The sequence below is a fragment of the Triturus cristatus genome, chromosome 10 (genome assembly GCF_964204655.1).
Source record: "Triturus cristatus chromosome 10, aTriCri1.1, whole genome shotgun sequence".
Taxonomy (NCBI): Eukaryota; Metazoa; Chordata; class Amphibia; order Caudata; family Salamandridae; genus Triturus; species Triturus cristatus.
Genome location: NC_140593.1, coordinates 993,140,941 through 993,163,549, shown reverse-complemented (window position 1 = coordinate 993,163,549; position 22,609 = coordinate 993,140,941). Strand labels below are relative to the sequence as shown.

The 22,609-nt window shown below is 47.8% G+C and overlaps 1 protein-coding gene across 2 annotated transcripts in view; it reads left to right on the top strand.

Annotated features, from left to right (window-relative positions):
• ATPAF2 (ATP synthase mitochondrial F1 complex assembly factor 2) overlaps positions 1–22,609 on the top strand; it is a 223,041-nt gene that overhangs the window by 35,294 nt on the left and 165,138 nt on the right. For both annotated transcript variants that reach the window (XM_085628961.1, XM_085628962.1), the window contains one exon: positions 4,054–4,232. In XM_085628961.1, the coding sequence (XP_085485087.1) occupies positions 4,094–4,232 (139 nt within the window). In that variant the 5' untranslated portion in view covers positions 4,054–4,093. The remainder of the gene's footprint in view (positions 1–4,053; positions 4,233–22,609) is intronic.

The window sequence follows — 22,609 nt, the reverse complement described above, 5'->3', positions numbered from 1 at the left end:
ACCCCAAGTTGGGTTCTTATCTGTAGACAAATCGCAGGCCAGGCTGTTCTGCTCGAATGTGAGGTTAAAATTCTCTGCTACCAATACATGTTGAGTATTTGAGTAATCGCCTAGTACTCTGTCCAGTAGTTGTAAAGTTTTTGATTCCAGTTTAAAGCTGCTACTCCTATTCTAGATGTTGATTGCATAAGGGTTTGTAAGTTAGCACAGGAAAGAATTAACTCTTGAACATCAGGGGGTTCACATGGAGAGCGTTGACTGAGTAGGATAGGGTAGATCGAACCAGGGCTGCTAATCCCCCAGAGGGGCTACCAGCGCTAGATTTATAGGCTGGGATGCTTTAACTTTTGTAGCCACTCCTATTCACTTGGTCTAGTGCCCACATCTCCTGAAATAAACAGATGTCTTGACAGTCAACAAAAGTACCCCAATCAGGATCCCCTAGTTTGCCCCTGATTCCTGCAATGTTCCAGCTCAACAGTGACTTCTGTGGAGATATTGAAGAAGAATGCTGCAGGGGAATATCAATAATACTCATCGAAGGGCATTCTCCCATGTTGGAAGGCAAAGGTAAATTGTCCAGACCTGGGTTGGCCAATTCGCCTGAGGTGCTGAGTGTGAATCCTTGCTCATGGACTGGGGCACAGGGCTATTTTTGGCTAGGCAAGAGTTATATCTAGTGCTATCTGAACACTAACTCTCATTGCTAATGTGGCCTGTCAGGTTGGTATGGAGTCAATCAACCTCTGTTTGTGACGAAGGAAATTCTGCTAGAACAGGGTTACTCCACTGACCAATACATGCTCCCTGAGACCAACTTTGCTGGCCTGTTAAACAAGCATTGGTCTCGCCTTTGGGACCTTATAAGTGTTTAGTTATCCAGCACAATATCCTTGGTGCATCAAGTGTTGCATGGCTAAACACTTATAAGGTCCCAAAGGCGAGACCTATTGGCTATGCCAATGCTTGTTTATTATTTTATTTGTTATGCAAGTGTTTTAATTAATTTATGCAAATAAACAACAATTGCCACTCTTGCACTTAAAGGCACTTACTTAATTTCACACCTCTGTAAGAGTGAGATCACAGAGTGAACAACACAAAAACCATGACTGAAATACCTCAAAGCATCACGCAAGCACTCACAAGCACTCATCTCTTTTTCACATCCACGTTTTTGTAAACAAAGGATATATTTGAAATATACGTGTATTCTTTGAATTGTTCAGAAATGTTGTTGACGTGAGTGTAGCTCTGCTGCTCCCAGGTTTAGAACCTTAAATTGATTAATCGCCTGCTGCTCCGCCCAGAACAAAGCCCCGAGGAGGTATGCGCATTTAATCACGACCTCCCTCCGCGCGCAGACCCTCTCCTGTGCCGAGGCCAGGCGGCGCTGCTGGGCGGCTGCACGGAGGGCAGAGCCCGGAGCTGATGGGGTGTGACGGGGGGGTGGTGTTAAGAGACATACACCGCTGCTGAACCAGGCTTGGCTTCCGCGCGCGTCTCACACCAAATGCAATTACATATTAAACCTCCGGTGACCGCAAAATGAAGCAAGAGGTAGCACGCAGGCTATTCGGGGTCATGCCGATGTTGTGGGTGTATGGGGACGGGTGCGGTGGCAGGCATCAACTTTTATATTCAAATGAAGTAAGGTAAGAACCAAATGTCAAAGATGCCGAGAACACCTAAACATAACCAACGGAAGCGCCCATGCCCCCTTTTGTCACGGTAACTACAGCATTGCATGGCTTGTATACAGAGAAAGGGATATGCTGTTCTTCAAACCGAAAATCAAATACCTTCAATAACCACAAAACCCGATTTTGAACAAAGTGCATAGCACGCAGGCTATTAGGGGTGATGCCGATGTTGTGGGTGTATGGGGACGGGTGCGGTGGATAGGCAGCAACATTTATATTCAAATGAAGTAAGCGAAGAACCAAATGTCAAAGATGCCGAGAACACCTAAACAACCAACAGAAGCGCCCATGCCCCTTTTTCTCACAGTAACACAGCATCGCATGGCTTGTATACAGAGAAAGGGATATGTTGTCCTTCAAAACGAAAAACGAATACCTTCAATAATTGCAAAACGCGATTAAGAACAAAGTGCCTAGCGCGCTGCCTACGATGGCACACACACAGGTAAGTGAGTGGTACACGCGCGCCACAGCGAGACATCTGTTTTGCATTATCGCGCACACGTCTGGGCACAATAATTCAAAACCGATTTCGCCCGTGCGGGTAACCGCAAGCAATAGGCCGTGGGCGGAGCAAAGGCGGGACATGCACCCGCCTTTGCCCAATTGCGTGCTGTCTTTTTTAGAAAGACGCTCGCAAAGGCCAATAGAATGTGAGAAAAACAAAAACTCACTCACGAGCGTGTGGTGAGCTCTCTGAAGCCCCTTACTAAAATTCTCTCAGAGCAGCGCATGCGCGCTGCTCTAGGCTCGACCTAAAAAGGGCAGGGCCGGACCTATTCTTCAGATGGCAATAGAAGAAGCCCAGTGGTAGATGAGCTGTATTAAATCCTGCCCAGTTTTGGTGTGTACAGCTGTTAAGGAGGTTGTGGACAATGGATGGGTTCCTGAAATTTACAACAACACAATCACCCATATAGGACTTAGGCAGGGGCCCTACACTGTCCACCTTCCTAACCCTAAAAATATGGCTTAGCTGCCTGTCACGATTACAGACACATGCGAAAAGGACACAGAATGGACGTATCAAGGTCCGAGTAAATATACAAGCCACAAAGGAATGAAGCGGTCCTCATTAATGCGAGGCAGCTCTTAGAAAGGATTGAATACTTTGAAAGCAGTTTATCTTTACTGCCCGTTTGGGGTGAAACTTCATCCGTTAGTTGTTCGGTATTAATCAATACGGAGGTCAATCCTTAGAAAGCAGGGTCACGAACAATCGGACATGACAATTTCGAATCAGAGCCTTGAAAAAGCCCAGGGCGCGAAACGTGCGTCGGCTGCTATCGTTCTTCGTGCTTTGAAAAGTGAAAATGAAAACGGAAGGACGGTAAGGACCTGATTCAAGACTTTGCCTGATTTTCAATTGAAAGGACATTTGATTAGTGGCATAATTGGAACACATTTTGTGGAAGAAACTCCACTCTATCTTCTCTGACTTCTTAGTTGGATTATAGACATAATGATCGGGTGTGCTCGGGTGTATTGTGTTTTACTATTGATCTAGGCCGCTTAGTCCTAGGAATGACATACCCTGGTGGGTGGGTAACGTAACATCATATGAGCACCCCAAAGAAACATTGTTGCATTGAACAATTTAGACATAGTTTCATCAATAGATGTGCAGATCATCAAGCAAACCCAAAAGCTTTGGAAGTAACCCTAAATAGATGCTGGGCATCCAAGTAGGGGAGGCCGGGATGGGTGCAAAGCCAACACAGGCGTTTTTTTTTTAGTTGTAAGAAGAATTCCTCTGACCCATTTGATAAGTGGGGCACGTTGGACAATATAGGGACATTTGGGCAAGCATCTGAGGCAAGTTCAATGAAGTAATTTTATGCCCTTGTGCCAACCCCCTGTTTGGGCATGGCACCCCTCTCAACCATCCACCAACCCTCTCATATGGCCAGCTGATCACCCCAAGGGTCGGCATTCCGTTCCTCCTGGCTCACCGGGGGCTGGGAGCGGAGTGCTCTCTCTACGGCCAGGTTTTTCAACTGTGGGTTGCAGCTGCTAGTACACCGATCCTCCCTTAGAGAACAAGTGAGGGGTGTTGCCTTTTTGGCAGGGGGAAATTGGCTGGGTTCAGGCATTGTGTGCTTGGATGTTACTGAGTCCTTCAGTTTCCTTATTTCAGACTTTATCACACACAAGTGCTGTTAAATGGCCTCTAGCTTACCAGTGCTTGGAGATCTGGTTAACTGATAGAGAAGGTGGAGAGGCTGTCTGACCGATACAGTGAAAATTCAGTATTCTTCTTACTACATGCAACACCAAGCAGAGTTACTTGTGCCAATATCATTTGGAAAGACAGTAATTTTGTTTTGCTAAAGTCTTTCATGTGTTACAGAAATCTGACCTTGCAAGAAGCTGTGGGAATTGATCTGAAGATGTTGCGCAGCCTGTCCCAGCTGTACCAGAGGTGCCCTCGAAGGAGTCTCTTTATGAACCAGTGTTCAGTTGTAATGCTGAACCGATCGGTGGACCTGTTTGGACCAAACATACGACGTTCATACACCCCACCAGCTGGTAAGCACTGAATGTATGAGGTTGTTCTAGAATTACTTACTTTTTGGGCGGTTGGTAATGCTCTCTTTGTGCTTGAGGTGAAAAACCTCTTATTTCTGCCACAAAGCCTTCTGGCGCTTAATCTGAGCACATCTAATCGTATTTTAAGTATTTAATTGACCAAATATTTAATTAAATCTTACTGTATTTCAGAGAGACATCAGAAAAACAATCCTCTTCTCCTTCCAATTTTCACTGCTTTTTTATAGAAACTCGTTTTCTTCTAATTTTTGATCCCTAGAACTTTGTCAGTGATCTGCATGCCTGATGCTTTTTGATTGCTTGCAGAAATTGTTTGATTGCTGTTTGATTGTATACAGTAGTAGATGGAAACCAACTATAGATCTTGTTTGTACAACAGTCTAAAACCATATTATTTCAACCATCTAATTTTCCTGGTTTCATGCAGCACCAGTATTTGTAATATAAGATTCTAGATGAGCAATCCTTGTGTTCTTTTATAATGTGTTAATTTATTGATAAAGCATATATGATAACTTAGTAAAGCTACTCATACTCCATTGTAAACAGACAGGGAATATTACTGTTGCCCTTATATGGATGTCTGTTCTGCTTTGGTTTTTGGATTGGGTAGAACCTGCTCTACAGAGCCCCTCTGACCCAAAACAGAACGTTACCCCCTCCCTAGGGCCTTTTTACACCTAAATAAGCATATATATATGTACCACCTAAGGACAGAGAATTCCTATTATATATATATATCAAGACCTCACAATCTCAGCACCCACAGTCTCGCGACCTCAGTCAGGTCCAGAATCTCCTACCCATCCGGTAGCGACACACACGATCTCGCGGCCTCAGTCAGGCCCAGAATCTCCTACCCATCCGGTAGCAACACACACAGTCTCGCGACCTCAGTCAGGTCCAGAATCTCCTACCCATTCGGCAGCAACACACACACAGTCTCGCGACCTCAGTCAGGTCCAGAATCTCCTACCCATTCGGCAGCAACACACACAGTCTCGCGACCTCAGTCAGGTCCAGAATCTCCTACCCATTCGGCAGCAACACACAGTCTCGCGACCTCAGTCAGGTCCAGAATCTCCTACCCATTCGGCAGCAACACACACAGTCTCGCGACCTCAGTCAGGTCCAGAATCTCCTACCCATTCGGCAGCAACACACACAGTCTCGCGACCTCAGTCAGGTCCAGAATCTCCTACCCATTCGGCAGCAACACACACAGTCTCGCGACCTCAGTCAGGTCCAGAATCTCCTACCCATTCGGCAGCTACATACAGTCTCGCGACCTCAGTCAGGTCCAGAATCTCCTACCCATTCGGCAGCAACACACACAGTCTCGCGACCTCAGTCAGGTCCAGAATCTCCTACCTACACGGCAGCCTTAGCACGAGCTCATCCTATTATTACTGTGGTACACAACAGGGGAATCGGGATTACCATATATCAGATCACACAAAGACTATTAGTTGAGCACAACCTGTTCTCTAGTTCGAGGGGCTTGTTTTCCCCCTCATCCAGTTACCACTTACCTGACCAGGATTAACCTCTGTTCATTTTAAGGCAACTCTGACTAAAGAATAGGCTATCCTCCTATACAAAAGTACACAACACATGCTAACGTACAACAAGCTAAATACTTTATTTAAATGCCACATGCACATTCGCAGAATACATTATATATATATAGACAACCTGCAAGGAAAGTGAAAGGTTAAGTTGTATACTCTAAAGAAAAAGGGGTCGACTTCACCTTTATGGTACGTAGCCCGTGCTCAATGGTCATCTAGGTTCCCTTCTCGTCTATGCCTCGGCTTCGCCTGGAGGTCACCCCTCTACAGTTGTGGGTCTGCTCCCTTCTCCCTCTCCGAGTCACTGGAACCTCTTCCCTGTCGGCTACTCTGTCCTCTTTAGATTCGAGTTCGTCATCCGTCTTCCCTGGAATAAGTAATAGCTTTTCTGCTAACGGCCAGATGCCGCCTATGGTCTAGAAGCAAGTGCAAGTGTCTGCCTCAGACTTTCACTAATATAGATGTGCATTCTCTCATGGAAATTTCCAGCTCGAAACCTGCCGCCCACCAAATTCCTGTACCTCCCCGCACCAAGGACACTTTCCCAGCCGGCCGGCCTGATGTAGTGTCTTCGGCATGAAGAAAAATACAATCCTTTGATAAGGGCCGGCCCGAACCGGTTCTCTCCGAGCGAATAACACCTCATAACTAAAACACTGCCTATGACCTAGAAACTTCCCAAGCTGCCAGAGCAGGAGGAAAGATGGAGTCTCTCCCGTTTAAGGCCTACCAGGCCTGAATGCAGCACAGCTCCATTAGATACCCTCACTACAGAACAGATTACCCCTAATGCTAACGGATCTATCCCCTAGGATATGTATGCAAACCCTGATCTATGGGGAAGGACACAGGATCATGTCGAAGTGAATAATATCTCTCCCGTTTAAGGCCTACCAGGCCTGAATTCAACACAGCTCTATGAAATACCCTCACTATAGGGCAAGTTATCCTCAAGGCTACCGAATCTATCCCCTAGGCTATGTGTGTAGGCCCTGAACTATGGGTAGGAGCACGGGATTGTGTCAAAAGTGTCTAATAGACAGGCCCTATTCACTACTCCAGTCCTTAGACTTGGATGGAAAGAGACTGAAGTCATATGGATCGCTCTATAACACCGGAAGGCCGGGAAAATCGAGCAGTACATTCCACCCTTGACTTCAGTCTATTATACATACTAAATGGAATTAACATCCGTGGAAGAATAATATGAAACAAAACTAACCGATCTATGTCTAGTACCAGATGTGCAGAATTGAAGCAGTGAAGGGATACACTGAATAAAACAACAGATAGAAATTAAAACAGCAAGAGCAATCAAAATGCCACCTAATGTGTAGCGTAGCATATGCATGTCCGGCAACCAATTAAAGAGCCAGTCAAACCAGCCCTGATCAATGTGTTTCCTAACTTCATTAGTTAAATCATGCAATTTATCTATATGTGCGCGAATGGATTGTGTATGATCAGATAAGTTAAAACAACAGAGACCTTCAAAGTCAGAGCAGCCATGTCCATGTTTAAGCAGAAGATAATCAATGGCTGCTCTATTTTGCAAGATGGCTCTACGTTCACCCTGGGCGTCTAATAGCAAGTCAGATAAGACTGTAGAAGTATGATTAATAGATTTGACCATCCAGCAACCCATTTTCCCAATGGATTTGGCATTGTAAACCGCCAAGGCAGGGACACCAATAATTGAAACAGCTAGACTAAGATATTCAGACTTGGAATATAAATGCAAAGATGAGTCACAATCCTCCTGTAACAGTACTGTATCTCGAAGCACACGAGAGTTGGCATTTGGATGTGAAGAAAACATCAACAAACTTAACCTAGTAATGGCACACGGGCCGCCGGAAATGTTTGCGGGGACATAGGGCCAGGAAGTATTACCACATGAGAAAAGCCATCCGGCAGGTAGCAACATCGCACGATAGTGACTGGGGGTAACTACTAAACTATTGCAAGTCATATTGTTCTGGACGGAGATACATTTCGTCGGTGTCCTCTGGAAACACAAAGTTCGTTCATGAGATGTGAGAGAGGTGGCGCCTCTTAACTTGAGACGTAGACATTCAGAAATTGCATTAGGATTACATGTGAGGAAAAAACATAGGTCGCCTTGTGTAATATTATACGTAGTTATTTGGGATTGGATGGGAAGTTGCTCATTCGGCAGTTCAGTACACAAAGGACAATATGCATGGGTAGCAAAATCACCCAGAATAATATTCGGACGAGCCTTTGAAATGTTGAAGATGCTTATTAAAGTATCCAGCGAGGCGGGGACAGCAACTAGGCAGGTCGCCAGGATATCGTGCACAGATCTCATCGGTGTCAAACAGAAGTGAGGGGCATCAGTCACTCTTTTCGCCAGGAGCGTCCAAAAGTTCGATGACGAATCCCACGCATTGAAGGAATGCAACACTCTAGTTCCCAATTCATCCCGGGTTGATGGGATCCCTTCTCTCTCTCCGAAGTAATCCGAACGGTGTCCAGTACCGACACATCCTGCAGCAACAATCCAAAGAATGATCTGAAAAAGAACCAAATACAGGCATTAATCATTCTCGTAAATAACATTTATCAGCTGGGACAGCTTCCCAGCTATCTTTCCCTGGCCTCATAACCAAAATGGTATTATCCTGACCGGTGGCAATAACCTCTGCTTGTTCAGGGGGATTCTTAGGCGATTGCACCCAAACCTTGGCCCCAGGGTTATCCGTAGAGCCAAAGCCTTTCTGGCCTCGTACAGTTAGCAAAATTGGGGCAGTGCCTTTCATTATTTCACCACTGAAAACAGGCATAATGAGTAATTGAGCCACCCGGTCGGTGCGGTGTATCAGCAAGTCATTCTCACTGCTATTTAGCAGAAGTACCTTAATCTCTCCCTGATAGTCGCTGTCAATGACCCCTCCAAGTACCTGGATGCCTTTTACAGCCAGCCCCGATCTAGGGGCGATCAATCCAAAATTCCCCGGTGGTATATGAATACCAACACCGGTAGCAATGATGACCCGATTTTTACTTTCCAGAACGGTGTCATCCATAGCATGCAAATCTAGGCCTGCCGACCCTGGGGTCGCTCTGCATGGAGCCAGAGCTCCGGAAGTAATCTCCCAATACATCACAGTTTCATTGATTACATTAGGCATAGTCTCAACCTTTGGGGGAAACAAACGCATAAGTGGAGATTCAGCATTTAAAAAAGGACGATTATTCAGAATCAATAGTGCTTGGGGTAAAAAGTCTCGCCAATTTTTATACTTGTCATCTGTTAATTTACGCAGTTGATCCTTTAGCAGGCCATTCAATCTCTCCACCAGGCCTGAGGCCTGCGGGTAGTAAGGTATATGAAATATCCATTCAATATTATTTTCCACACAGAATTCCTGTACCAATCTTCCACGGAAATGGGATGCGTTATCAGATTGAATTTGGAATGGCACACCATAATACATCATAATCAATTCTAATGTCTTTATGGTATTCAACTGGGTGGCTTGCTTACATGGAAAGGCTACCAGCAAACCACTATATGTATCGACAATTGTACAAACATATTGACAATTTCTACTCATGGGAAGGGGTCCAATGTAATCAATCTGCCAAATTTGAGCGGGCAGTTTCCCACGATGTAAATGACCTCTAACAATTTGAGGTACTTTACGCTGTCTGATATGCTGACAGACGGGACAATGTAGAATAACATTTTTGATTAGATCCAGGGGAATATAAATTCCTCTATCAGCAGCCCACCTGCTAGTGGCCTTCTCTCCAAAGTGTCCTGCCTTCTGGTGTGCCCATTTCGCCAATCCCGCAATATCAGGATCTTGTCTGTCCACCACTGCCTCAGCAATTTTAGATTTCTCATCTGCAATATTATGAAAAAATTTGTCAAGAGAGTCTATTGGGGTGTGAGCATCCACATGGAAGATGGTAACAGTACTCTGTGGGAGCATTTCCCAAATCTCTTGCCATAACTCTTTTCCCCATAACTCTTTGGAGTGTAACCTCCAATTATGGGAATGCCAGGTCGGCAACCAAACAGCCAGTCCATTGGCAGTGGACCAGGAATCGGTGAAAATGTGGCATACGCCAGGTAACTCCTGTTTCAAAACTTGGTAAACGGCATAGAGCTCGGCAAACTGACTACTCTTCCCTTCACCAGTTGTGCTCAACAGTTTTTGTGTGATCGGATTATAAGACACCGCCTTCCAGTGCCGTGTCGTTCCAATAAACTTTGCTGACCCATCTGTGAACCACACATGGTTCCTGTCCTCGACGGATAAATCATCAAAAGGTCTACCCCACTTGACAGGAGACTCCTGTTCTAAAGGTACGGAACACTCACTCTCAGTCTCAGTCGATGGTGCTTGTGCCACTTGCTCATGTAAAGACGCAACTCCTTTCGGACCCACACGTGCCCTGTCTTGTATGTACCATTTCCATTTAATCACACTCGCCTCCTGAGCATGCCCAATTCGATGAGTTTTTGGTGAACTCAAAACCCACTGCATAATAGGAATCTCAGGACGCAAGAATATGTCATGTCCCAAAGTCAATTGCTCGGTATCCACTAAAGCCCAATAACAAGCAAGTAGCTGCTTCTCAAAGGGTGTATAACGCTCACCAGCATCGGGTAGCTTTTTGGTCCAAAACCCTAATGGTACTTTACACCTGCCTTGTTTCTGCCACAGACTCCAGTTTGCATAAGGGCCTTGCACAGACACATTCAAATCCACATCACCATCACGTACAGGCCAGAGATCCATAGCATGTTGAATTGCCTCTTTCGCCAGACTAAATGCATCTTGCTGTTGCTTACCCCATTCAAATGCATTCTTTTTACGTGTAACTCGGTACAAAGGGGCCAATATTTGACTCAAATGAGGAATATACTGGCGCCAAAAACCGAATAAACCAATGAATCTTTGGGCTTCCTTCCTATTCCTCGGAACCGAAAAATCAAGAATTTTCTGTTTAACTTGAGGGATCACCTCGCGGTGTCCCTCATGCCAATTAATACCTAAAAATTTTACAGCTTGAGACGGACCTTGTAATTTGTCCGGGTTGATCTCCCAACCTTTCCCACGCAGACACTCAATGACTCTATCTAATTGTGTCTGAACATCCTCTTGTGTTTCGCCTTGGATCAAAACATCATCAATATAATGACATATCTGGATTTTGGGATGAACTGGTACCTCAATCAAGTGTTCTGCCACCAGCCGGTGACAAATCGTAGGACTATGCACATAGCCCTGAGGAAGACTTCTGAACGTCATCTGACGCCCATTCCACGTAAAACTGAACTGTTCCTGACACTCAGGGGCAATTGGAATAGAAAAGAAAGCATTAGCAATATCGATGGACGCATACCATGTACCTGGATGTGTTTGGATTCTTTCAATCAGGGTGATAACATCCGGTACTGCAGCAGTCAAAGAGGGTGTGTGTTTGTTCAATTCTCGATAATCAACAGTCATGCGCCAAGAATTATCACTTTTACGCACCGGCCAAACAGGATTATTCCAAGCAGAAGTAACTGGAGTTATAACGCCTGCATCAACCAACTCCTGAATGGTGGTACTAATCTCTTCATGACCACCCGGAATACGATACTGCTTCTGACAAACCACTTTGGTCGCCTGGGGAACTTGTATGGGGGGCATCCTTAAACGACCAACCCGTATAGGTCTGGACGAGATATAATGCGTCGTTCCAAATTGGTAACACCCATCATCAAGATGCAATGTCATTCCCTTCAAAATATCAATTCCAATTATGAATTCTAGAAGTGGCACCACTAATACAGAATATTCCTTTCTAGGGATTCTACCTATTCTCATTTCAAGCAAAGTTTGAACTGCAGGGGTTTCCTTTCCTCCTAATCCGGTAATAGTGAAAGGCTGCCCTGTAAATTTCTTTGATTTTCCATGAATAAGAGTGGCCTCCGCTCCTGTATCAACTAATGCTCGGGCCCTTTGGATATTACGATGTCTCCAAAAAATATCAATATCTACATAGGGTCTATTATCTCTGTGAGCCCATCTGTGTACCGGAGCTTGACCTATTTCCTAGTCATTCTTACTGCATTCTGTGTACCAGGACAAATCAGGATAAAGACTCTCACGTTTCTTAGGTATCGGTACCTCCTGTTCATATCCATCTCTATTACGAAATGGATTCCTGTCCTCTACATTGCACTGCGAGTTTCGATCGGCCAAACTGTATCGATCCTCCCTCCTTCTCAATTCAGGGGATTGATCCCTATCATCTCTACGTCTGCTGTAAGCATGATCATTTCTCCCCCTTTCCTTTTCCCCCTCTCTCTCCCTGTCCCGCTCTCGACGAGGGGACAGATCACGTACAGGACGCCGATCATCACGACGATCAAAGCGCCCACGGCGATCATCATCACCGCTACCATCAGAACAACCACGATCACACTCAGTCGTCCGAACACGCCGGGCACCCTCCTTCCGGTCCAAGCCCCGTTTGCGAAACATTTCCCACAAACGAGCAGTAGTCTCACCATCAATATCCTCCCGACGCATACCATCAGCCAAAAGACCAGTAAAGATATCACGTCTAGTAAATTTATATTCACCAGGAGTACGAGTGTCAGACCGGGACTGACGTTCAGGTTTAAACCACTCACCCAACTCACCGAGTTGGCGTACCGACTCCAACACCGTAGATAGTACATTACCAGTCTGGTTAATCAACAAAGTCATCATGACCTGCTTGTAGGCAACAGGAGAAGAGCGAATGATACGATTCCGCACCGAAGAAGTCAACAACCCATCAAGCAACCTGTCAGCAGTGCCCAGAAAAATAGCCGTTTTCATCACTTCCTCCTTAAGACGTTGCGCAGCATCACGCAAGGTATACCACGGCTTGTCATTGACAGGCCAGTCAGATTCAGTAGGATACTTCAAATTGCAACCTTCAGTCGCCAATTGGAGCAAAGAAATTTGACCACCACCATTATAGTTACGAAAATGATCTTGCACAGTAGAATCCAAACTCAAAGAACAAAACTTCAAACAATCGCCAGTATCCAACATAATACCAGCAGCGCCTAGTTCATAAAGGCGCACCATCCACGTGAGCAAAGCCTCACCAGTCCGCTGCCGAAAGCGTTGCAAAATATCACTAATTTCTTGCTGGGTAAAATCTTCCAAACAGTCCAAAGAAACACCCTGCGGAGCATTGGGAGACTGCTGCAACTTCCGACGAAAAACCGGGTGCGCAGAAACAACGGGACGAGCATCACAAGGAGCCCGAGCAGTACGAGTAGAGGGACAGTCAGTGTGAAAAGTATCAATCCCGCCCGAAGAACGAGCGCAATCACGGGGTGCACCATCAGAGGTGCGAGAAGTAGACTTACTGTCAGGACGGGAACGAGAAAGCTCATGCATAGCACATTCCTCACCCGAGGAACAAGACGGAGTCGAGTCCCAGATATTACCATCCCATTCATCAGGATTCCAATCCAGTCCAGCTTTCGCCACGACCAGACGCACTTTACGCGACGAAACACGACCACGCCTGTTCTTGTACTTATAACGAGCAATCCGCACAGCCGCCCTTTCGGCAACCGTTTGGTAAGTGTCAAGTTTGTCGGAAAGCAACTTATTTTGACACCGCAATAAAGTGTTAGAATTCTGAATCTCAACAAGGTGTGATTCCGCATCCTTAAAAGAGACCTGCAATTTCAGCAACCTCTCATGCAGAATCCGATACGCAGACAGAATAACCCAACCTCTGCGCCCCAAAGCGGGAACCTCCTCACCCTTCAAGACAGGTGCCGTCTGCAAACAAGCAATCACGTCAGCCGGTTCCGCCGACTCCAAAGAAGAATTCCAATTTTCACTCAGACCAGTAGAATTAGCCCACTCTCGGGCCAAGGCACCATAAGGCGTTGAATCCCATCCGGGAATATCAACGGACAATTTAAGAGTAGATTTCGATTTCCTAGAAAACATCGCGAAAAAGAAAGAAAAAGAAACGCAGAGAAAAGAAAGGAAGAGAGAAAGAAAAAGAAAGAAAAAGTATACACGCAAATATACAAAAAAGAAAATCACGCACACGCCGAAAGCAAACACAAGACAACCACAACGCACACAGGTTACGTAAACAGTTCGTGACGCCAAATGTTCTGCTTTGGTTTTTGGATTGGGTAGAACCTGCTCTACAGAGCCCCTCTGACCCAAAACAGAACGTTACCCCCTCCCTAGGGCCTTTTTACACCTAAATAAGCATATATATATGTACCACCTAAGGACAGAGAATTCCTATTATATATATATATCAAGACCTCACAATCTCAGCACCCACAGTCTCGCGACCTCAGTCAGGTCCAGAATCTCCTACCCATCCGGTAGCGACACACACGATCTCGCGGCCTCAGTCAGGCCCAGAATCTCCTACCCATCCGGTAGCAACACACACAGTCTCGCGACCTCAGTCAGGTCCAGAATCTCCTACCCATTCGGCAGCAACACACACACAGTCTCGCGACCTCAGTCAGGTCCAGAATCTCCTACCCATTCGGCAGCAACACACACAGTCTCGCGACCTCAGTCAGGTCCAGAATCTCCTACCCATTCGGCAGCAACACACAGTCTCGCGACCTCAGTCAGGTCCAGAATCTCCTACCCATTCGGCAGCAACACACACAGTCTCGCGACCTCAGTCAGGTCCAGAATCTCCTACCCATTCGGCAGCAACACACACAGTCTCGCGACCTCAGTCAGGTCCAGAATCTCCTACCCATTCGGCAGCTACATACAGTCTCGCGACCTCAGTCAGGTCCAGAATCTCCTACCCATTCGGCAGCAATACACACAGTCTCGCGACCTCAGTCAGGTCCAGAATCTCCTACCTACACGGCAGCCTTAGCACGAGCTCATCCTATTATTACTGTGGTACACAACAGGGGAATCGGGATTACCATATATCAGATCACACAAAGACTATTAGTTGAGCACAACCTGTTCTCTAGTTCGAGGGGCTTGTTTTCCCCCTCATCCAGTTACCACTTACCTGACCAGGATTAACCTCTGTTCATTTTAAGGCAACTCTGACTAAAGAATAGGCTTTCCTCCTATACAAAAGTACACAACACATGCTAACGTACAACAAGCTAAATACTTTATTTAAATGCCACATGCACATTCGCAGAATACATTATATATATATAGACAACCTGCAAGGAAAGTGAAAGGTTAAGTTGTATACTCTAAAGAAAAAGGGGTCGACTTCACCTTTATGGTACGTAGCCCGTGCTCAATGGTCATCTAGGTTCCCTTCTCGTCTATGCCTCGGCTTCGCCTGGAGGTCACCCCTCTACAGTTGTGGGTCTGCTCCCTTCTCCCTCTCCGAGTCACTGGAACCTCTTCCCTGTCGGCTACTCTGTCCTCTTTAGATTCGAGTTCGTCATCCGTCTTCCCTGGAATAAGTAATAGCTTTTCTGCTAACGGCCAGATGCCGCCTATGGTCTAGAAGCAAGTGCAAGTGTCTGCCTCAGACTTTCACTAATATAGATGTGCATTCTCTCATGGAAATTTCCAGCTCGAAACCTGCCGCCCACCAAATTCCTGTACCTCCCCGCACCAAGGACACTTTCCCAGCCGGCCGGCCTGATGTAGTGTCTTCGGCATGAAGAAAAATACAATCCTTTGATAAGGGCCGGCCCGAACCGGTTCTCTCCGAGCGAATAACACCTCATAACTAAAACACTGCCTATGACCTAGAAACTTCCCAAGCTGCCAGAGCAGGAGGAAAGATGGAGTCTCTCCCGTTTAAGGCCTACCAGGCCTGAATGCAGCACAGCTCCATTAGATACCCTCACTACAGAACAGATTACCCCTAATGCTAACGGATCTATCCCCTAGGATATGTATGCAAACCCTGATCTATGGGGAAGGACACAGGATCATGTCGAAGTGAATAATATCTCTCCCGTTTAAGGCCTACCAGGCCTGAATTCAACACAGCTCTATGAAATACCCTCACTATAGGGCAAGTTATCCTCAAGGCTACCGAATCTATCCCCTAGGCTATGTGTGTAGGCCCTGAACTATGGGTAGGAGCACGGGATTGTGTCAAAAGTGTCTAATAGACAGGCCCTATTCACTACTCCAGTCCTTAGACTTGAATGGAAAGAGACTGAAGTCATATGGATCGCTCTATAACACCGGAAGGCCGGGAAAATCGAGCAGTACAATGTCTCGCTGCAAATTTTATGTAAGAGGTATGATTACAGAAATTTGTGAAAATATCTTAAAGATTTGAAGTCACCACTATTTCTAGTTCAATTTCCTCAGGCTCCCTGACAGCATTTAGTGTTCAATTTTTAGGACATTACCATGTGCTGCTTTTTGAATGCACAGGCAGGTTGTTGTTTCAAATGATTATTTTTCAAAATGGGTGGAGTGTAAGTTCATCAAAGAATACACCACGTTGAAGTACTCATGTTTCTTAAAAGATTGCTTTTACATAGACGGGTTTCTATCACTACTGTCAAGGGTGTCCAATTTACATCTTTGCAAAATGCAAGAGTTTTTCTGTTATGGATTAATTTCCCACAAACACACAGATTTCATATTCTCCTAACAACAGTGGCTTTGTGTAGAGTGAGTTAATAGATTAATTGCTGAAGATATTTAGATGGTGGTTTCAAAGGGAGTTTCTCCTAAGGTGTTTTTGGTAGAAAAAATGTGGGCCTATCATACCACATCACACGCCACACCACATTCGACTACAGGAGTTTTTCCTTTAGTGTTATTGAAAAATCACTCTCCATATTCAGAGGTGTAGGAAGGTGGATATCTGACTATGGTTACCCCCAATTTTTTGCCTAGTGTCTAGCTGGTTTTTCGACTTAGTAGGCCTGAGATCCTGCCATTCAGGGTCTCAGCCTGTCTGCTCTCACTCTAAAATGGACTCCATGCACCCTAGGTGCATAACCCATTGGAACTAGATCACCCTGTCTGCCCCTGTACCAGTGTACACTAGGTACCCAGGGCATTGGTGTATCTAAGGCTACCAGGGGCTGAAGCATGTATTATGCCACCCCTGGCCTGGCCTAACCAATTTGACACAACCGGCTGATCACTCAGCTGGGGTAAGTTGGTGTAACCACCTCTTACTTAGGTGTAGTATACCTATACCTAACCTTAAAGGGAACACATGGTAACCTATCAGCCACTCCTATAGCAGGCCTTGACAATCCTGAAGGCAGAGTGCTTGGTTCCATGTGAGATGGTGCTCTGGCATGAGCTGAGCCTGTCTGCAGTGGTCGGAACCACTTCCTTCTACTGTTTCCAGATATCGTCATACCATATACTCTTAAGTGCATTATGAACCTCGCGGTTAAATGCTATCTTTGGTTTGGCTTTATCAAAACATGTCGAGTAAGGTGTCATACAAATTGGAATACTAACCCCTCGCCAATTCTGGCGACGGGGTTAGCATTCCACCCTTCTAGAGGGACACGACATGTACAGTACCTGAAACCCGGGTAAAATCAGACATAGCCTCAGCTCCACAAAATGGATGCTGCCACCACAGACACAAGTCTGCCCTCCTGCTGCTGGGAGTCCTTCCAGCTTGGGAGGTGTGGACAAAGGGTTTCCTGCCAGGGGAGGTGCGTGCACCACCCCAGACAGGATTTTGTGTATTGGTCAGGTAGGGCTTGAAAGAAACCAGACATGCCTGAGGCTCACAAGGAGCCTCGGTGCATATGCCAGTTCAAACCGGTCCTGGGGCACACCAGTCCCGGGCCTGGGGCGAGCTGGACAAAGGATTGGGGGTGTAACCACCCCCCTTCCTGGTCCCACCCTTAGGGAGGGACCTAGCAGGTAGTCCGGCCCCTAGAATCCGCTTAAAGGTAGGAGCTGTGTCCTAAGACTTCAGACATCCTGGAATCAACTTGAAACTAAGAAGAAGACGGGAACTTCGACGCTCTGCCGCACAGAGGACTGAAGCCAATCTCCCCTGTGGTCAGGGAGTGACCACCTTGCTAACGCAAGCACCATCCAGCGAATCAACGTCTGCTTTGCCGCCGCCTCCTGCCGGAGCCCGAGCCCAGAGACTGACAAGACCTGGACCTCCAGACCTCTCACTTCCCGATCCACAGTCCCTGAAAAGAGGAGACCCGTGGAGGCACCGAGACACGTGGAGCCAGCCATCTTGAAAAGACCACGACAAGCTGCAAGCGCAACAACCGAGGCTCCCTCCAAGTTGTGCTTTGGGATCTGAGAAGCCCAACACCCGAGCAGCATCTGCACCAAAGGTGAGCCCTCCAGCATCTCCACGATCTGCGTGGGGCCCTTCTGCATTTTGCCACTCGACGCGCCTAACCGGTTGCTGGCCCGCTGGCTAGTGGCCATCTTGGCGACGAACTTCAAGAACTACACCGCTGGTCTGGTTGCTCCAGACTGGCCCTTGCTCCCCTCCAAAGGAGCAGTCCCTCTGACCTTGCTGGTCAGATCCATCCGCTTATTTCGTTTTCCACAACAATTGCTTTTGCCAAGGCTTGTTTGCTTCGATCAAGTCGCCGACACCGCCGACAGCGAGAGCCTGCGTGGGACAGCTCGTGAACCGACTCCTGGACGTCGTCGACCTTCATGGACCACGTGGCTGCAGAGACAAGCTACACCTTTCTTCCTGTTTGCACCCGACATCGCCTGATACCCACCTGGTGCCACGCTGGTCACTGGCTAGTGACTGTGAACACTGTCCCCTCTGCTTACAGGTCTTCAACATCTCCGATCCACTCTGGGATCCACTGCATCTCTTCCAGACCGACCGCCTGCAGCATCTTTGTCCACAGGCTCCATTGAACAGATAGAAGAAACCCGACGCACCTCGACACCTACGCACCCGCTTCCTGTGGGTGAGGTAAAGCTGGCACTCCGGTGCCCCAGTGTAGAGTATCATCTCTAGTGTCTGTGTTTCCAATCTTAAGTTCCTAGTCCATCCGGAAGATCCTCTTTGCAGTAACTTTGTACTTTTCACGCACCCATTGAAACCTATGGGAGCACGCGTGTGACTATTTGCTCTGCACACGCAACCCGTGGACCTCCTGGTCACTAACTAAAGTTAGCTCCTTGTAGGCCCAGCGATTCTAGAGGCCCTAGGCCTTTTCCCTTTTCTGTTCGTGGTACTTATACCACTATTTTAGTATATGGTTTGAGTGGCCACCAGGGCCTATCCATATAAAGTGCAACTTCTGTGTATTCTACTGTAATCTTGTTTGACGATTTGTGCTCCTGTGCTCATAAAGAGACTAGGGGTTACTTTGAGAAATAAATACATATATATTTTGAATATATATCTGTGTGGTGTCCTTTCATTGGTATAAAAGGGGGTTACTTTTGGTAAAACAGCTTGCTTAACACGTTTCACGAGTTTAGCCTCAAAGACTGCTTAGCCTACGCTACCACTAGGGCAGCTAGTCCGAAAAGGTTGACTTACAACCACACCATAAGGGTTGCTTGGCATGGTACAAGGTGGTCACTTTAACTAGTGAACATCATATACCAGGCCAACTTCTCACATTAGAGGTATTTCCAGTTATTTTACTCATACCCATTATACAAAAGTTAACTCAGAAATTTTTGACTTGGCGAGAAAGAGTGTGTCGGAGAAACAGAACAAATGCAAGGTACAGTGTGACAGGAAAAACAATGTGTATGAGGATACATTAAAAAAACATTGATGTGGTTAAAGTCAAGCTATGTGTTTATGGTTTAAATCTTTTATTGACATTTCAAAAACATACAAACAGGCTCCAATCCCGCTAGCGACGAACTCCGTGCTTAGTCTCTGAGTGGTGGATGGGCCCCACCTTTCTCTTCCGCAGTCGGCATCGAGCGTGGGCTAGGCTGGGGAAGTCGACGTGATCCCTGTCAGCTATCGAGGAGCAAACTTTATGTTGAAAGTAAAACACCCCTCCCCACCCCCCCCCCGTTCCACGTCCATCTATCCCCCTGCCTCCCGCAGCTCAGTCACACTCCAGCCCTACCCCTTTGTCTGTTCCTCAGGGAGCCGCAGCAGACGCAGATAGCGAGGACAAGTAACCTCCCTGAACTCGGAGGACAACAATGCCAGAAAGGGCCTCCACAATTCCCCAAACTTGGAACCCTCCCCAGCCAATGTCAAAGTGAGTTTCTCCATACCCAGGACATGCCACAATCGGTAAAGCCAGCCTGTAAACGTTGGTATGATGGGAGTGCGCCAATGAGTAAGTATGCTCTGCACCGCTGACCCCAACGCTATTGCAATCTGTCGTCCCCTGCGTGATTTGAGTGGATTTGTCAAAGGGTTTGGGAGGCCCAACAGAGTGTACGCTGGGTAGCGCGGGATCGTACTGTCGAAATGTTTGTCCACCTCATCAAGCACCTGGGTCCAGTATGGCTGAACACTCCCACACTCCCATAGCAGATGAGTCAGGGTTCCTATCTGCCCACACCCCCTCCAGCAGTGTGCATCTCGCTGCCCATCTATCGCGTGTAAACGCTCCGGAGTGTAGTACCAATAGGTCGTAATCTTTGTGAGGGTGTCCGTGAGGCCCATGTGATAGGCTGAGTGTCTGGCTCTGTAAGCTATTCCCCCCCCACTCTCCCTGCGTCAAGTTCTGACCGAGCTCTCTTTCCCAGCGTGTCCGTCCAGCGTTGTAAGTATGCGCGAATCGCAGTTGAAGCATTCTGTACAGGTCAGAGATGAGCTGCTTATCGGATGATCGCGTTATTAGCCATCGCTCGTACTGGGAGAGCCGCCGGTCTGCAACCGGGCGGACCCGCCCGTCAAGCGCCCAATGTCGGACCTGGAGATAACGGATCCCCTCCTCCTCCGGCAGCCCGTACTCCTGCCGAAATTGCTGGAACAGGTGCACCCCCTCCGCATCGTACATATGATAAAGGAAGCGGCAGCCAGCTGGCTTCCACCCGCTGAAGGCCGCCGAGTCCATTCCAGGAGCGAATTCCGGGTTGTCAAACAGGGGCGTAAGCGGGGAGGGAAAGGTAGTGAGTTCATGAGGAGCGTTAGTCCGGTCCCAGATTTCTAGGGGGACTCGAGTGATGTGCGAGGCATAAAGATTGGGGGGCCTGTGTTGCTTACGCAAGAAGGGGATCTCTTGTAGGTGCCGGGCAGCTACCGTCTGATCCTGAAACAGCCAATGCTTCTCCGACTCCCAGCGGCTCCACTCCACCAGGTAACGTAACTGCGCGGCCCAGAAGTAGATCTGAAGATCAGGGATCCCAAGTCCCCCGGCTTCAGGTGCGAGAGTGGACAGTGACCCCTTCATGCGCGGTTTCCATCCGTTCCAAATGAATCGGGCCAACTCTGCTTGAGTCTGTTGAAGCCACCCCGCCGGCGGATAGAGTGGAATGGTGCGGAAGAGATAGAGGATCTGGGGTAGTACGGTCATCTTGACCGCCGCGACCCTGCCCAGCCATGAGAGGGGATAATGCTTCCATTGCCCCAACTCTCTGCGAATCTTCCGGCGCAAAGCAGCATAGTTAAGGGCCACCACTCATGGGAGCGTATGCGCCAACTGAATCCCCAGATAGGGGACCGATTCCTCCGCCCACTGAAACGGGAGGGATCTCTGCAAGTGCTCTCGAGTGGAAGGAGTCAGAGAGAGGCCTAGGGCCACTGACATGTCCGCGTTCACTTTGAACCCTGCCACTCGTGCAAAGGCTTCCAATTCTGCTACGCACACCGGCAGCGCCTCCCGTGGGTTCGACAGAGACAGCAGCACGTCGTCCGCATACAGGCTGATGGTATGGGTATACCCCCGAACTTAATTCCGGAAATTCCTGGGTTTTGTCTGATCCTCTGGGCGAGGGGTTCCATATATGCCGCAAAAAGCAGCGGCGACAGCGGGCCTCCCTGCCTCGTGCCCCTTATTATGGCGAAGCTAGTGGACGTGTGGCCATTTACCCGGACCATCGCCGACGGGAATTTGTAGCAGTTAAAAATATGGGTGCACAATTTCTCTCCCAGCCCCATCCGCTGTAATTCCTGCTCCAGGTAGGGCCAGTGAACACGGTCAAACGCCTTTTCAGCGTCGACCGTGAGCAACATATATTCACCCGCTGTACGAGAGGCTTTCTCGACTAAATGCAGGACGCGCTTCGTGTTGTCAGGGGCCTGACGTTCTGGGATGAACCCCGCCTGATCCGGGTCAATTAGGCACGGCATATAAGATGCCAGCCGGCTGGCCAGGATGCCCGAGTAAAGCTTAAGATCGACGTTCAGCAGCGAGATAGGGCGGTAGGCCCCGCAGCGCGTCCTGTTTTTCCCTGGTTTGGGGATGACTACTATGTGGGCCCCCAACAGGTCTGGAGGGATGGCTCCCGCGACCGAGAAGGAATTGAAGAGGCGGGCGTGGAGGGGCGCCAACAGGGTGCAAAACTTCTTATAAAAGATGGCGGTGAAGCCATCCGGCCCCGGAGCTTTCGCCAGTTTCAACCGGGAAATAGCCGCAATCACTTCTTCCGGTCGGATGTCCCCATCGAGCCGATCTGCCTGGACTTGTGTCAGGGTTGAGAGCGTGACCGAATCTAGAAAGGCAGCCCCCTCGTCGGCGGCCAGCCAAGAGCCAGAATACAAGTCAGCATAATATGCACGGAATGCGTCAGCTATGTCCCTGTCGTCAGTAACTCTCCTTCCGTCCTCCCGGCAGATCTCTTGGACCCGTTGACGTTTCCGGACCTCCCAAAGTTTATGCGCGAGAAGGCGCCCGCACCTATCCCCTCCCGTGTT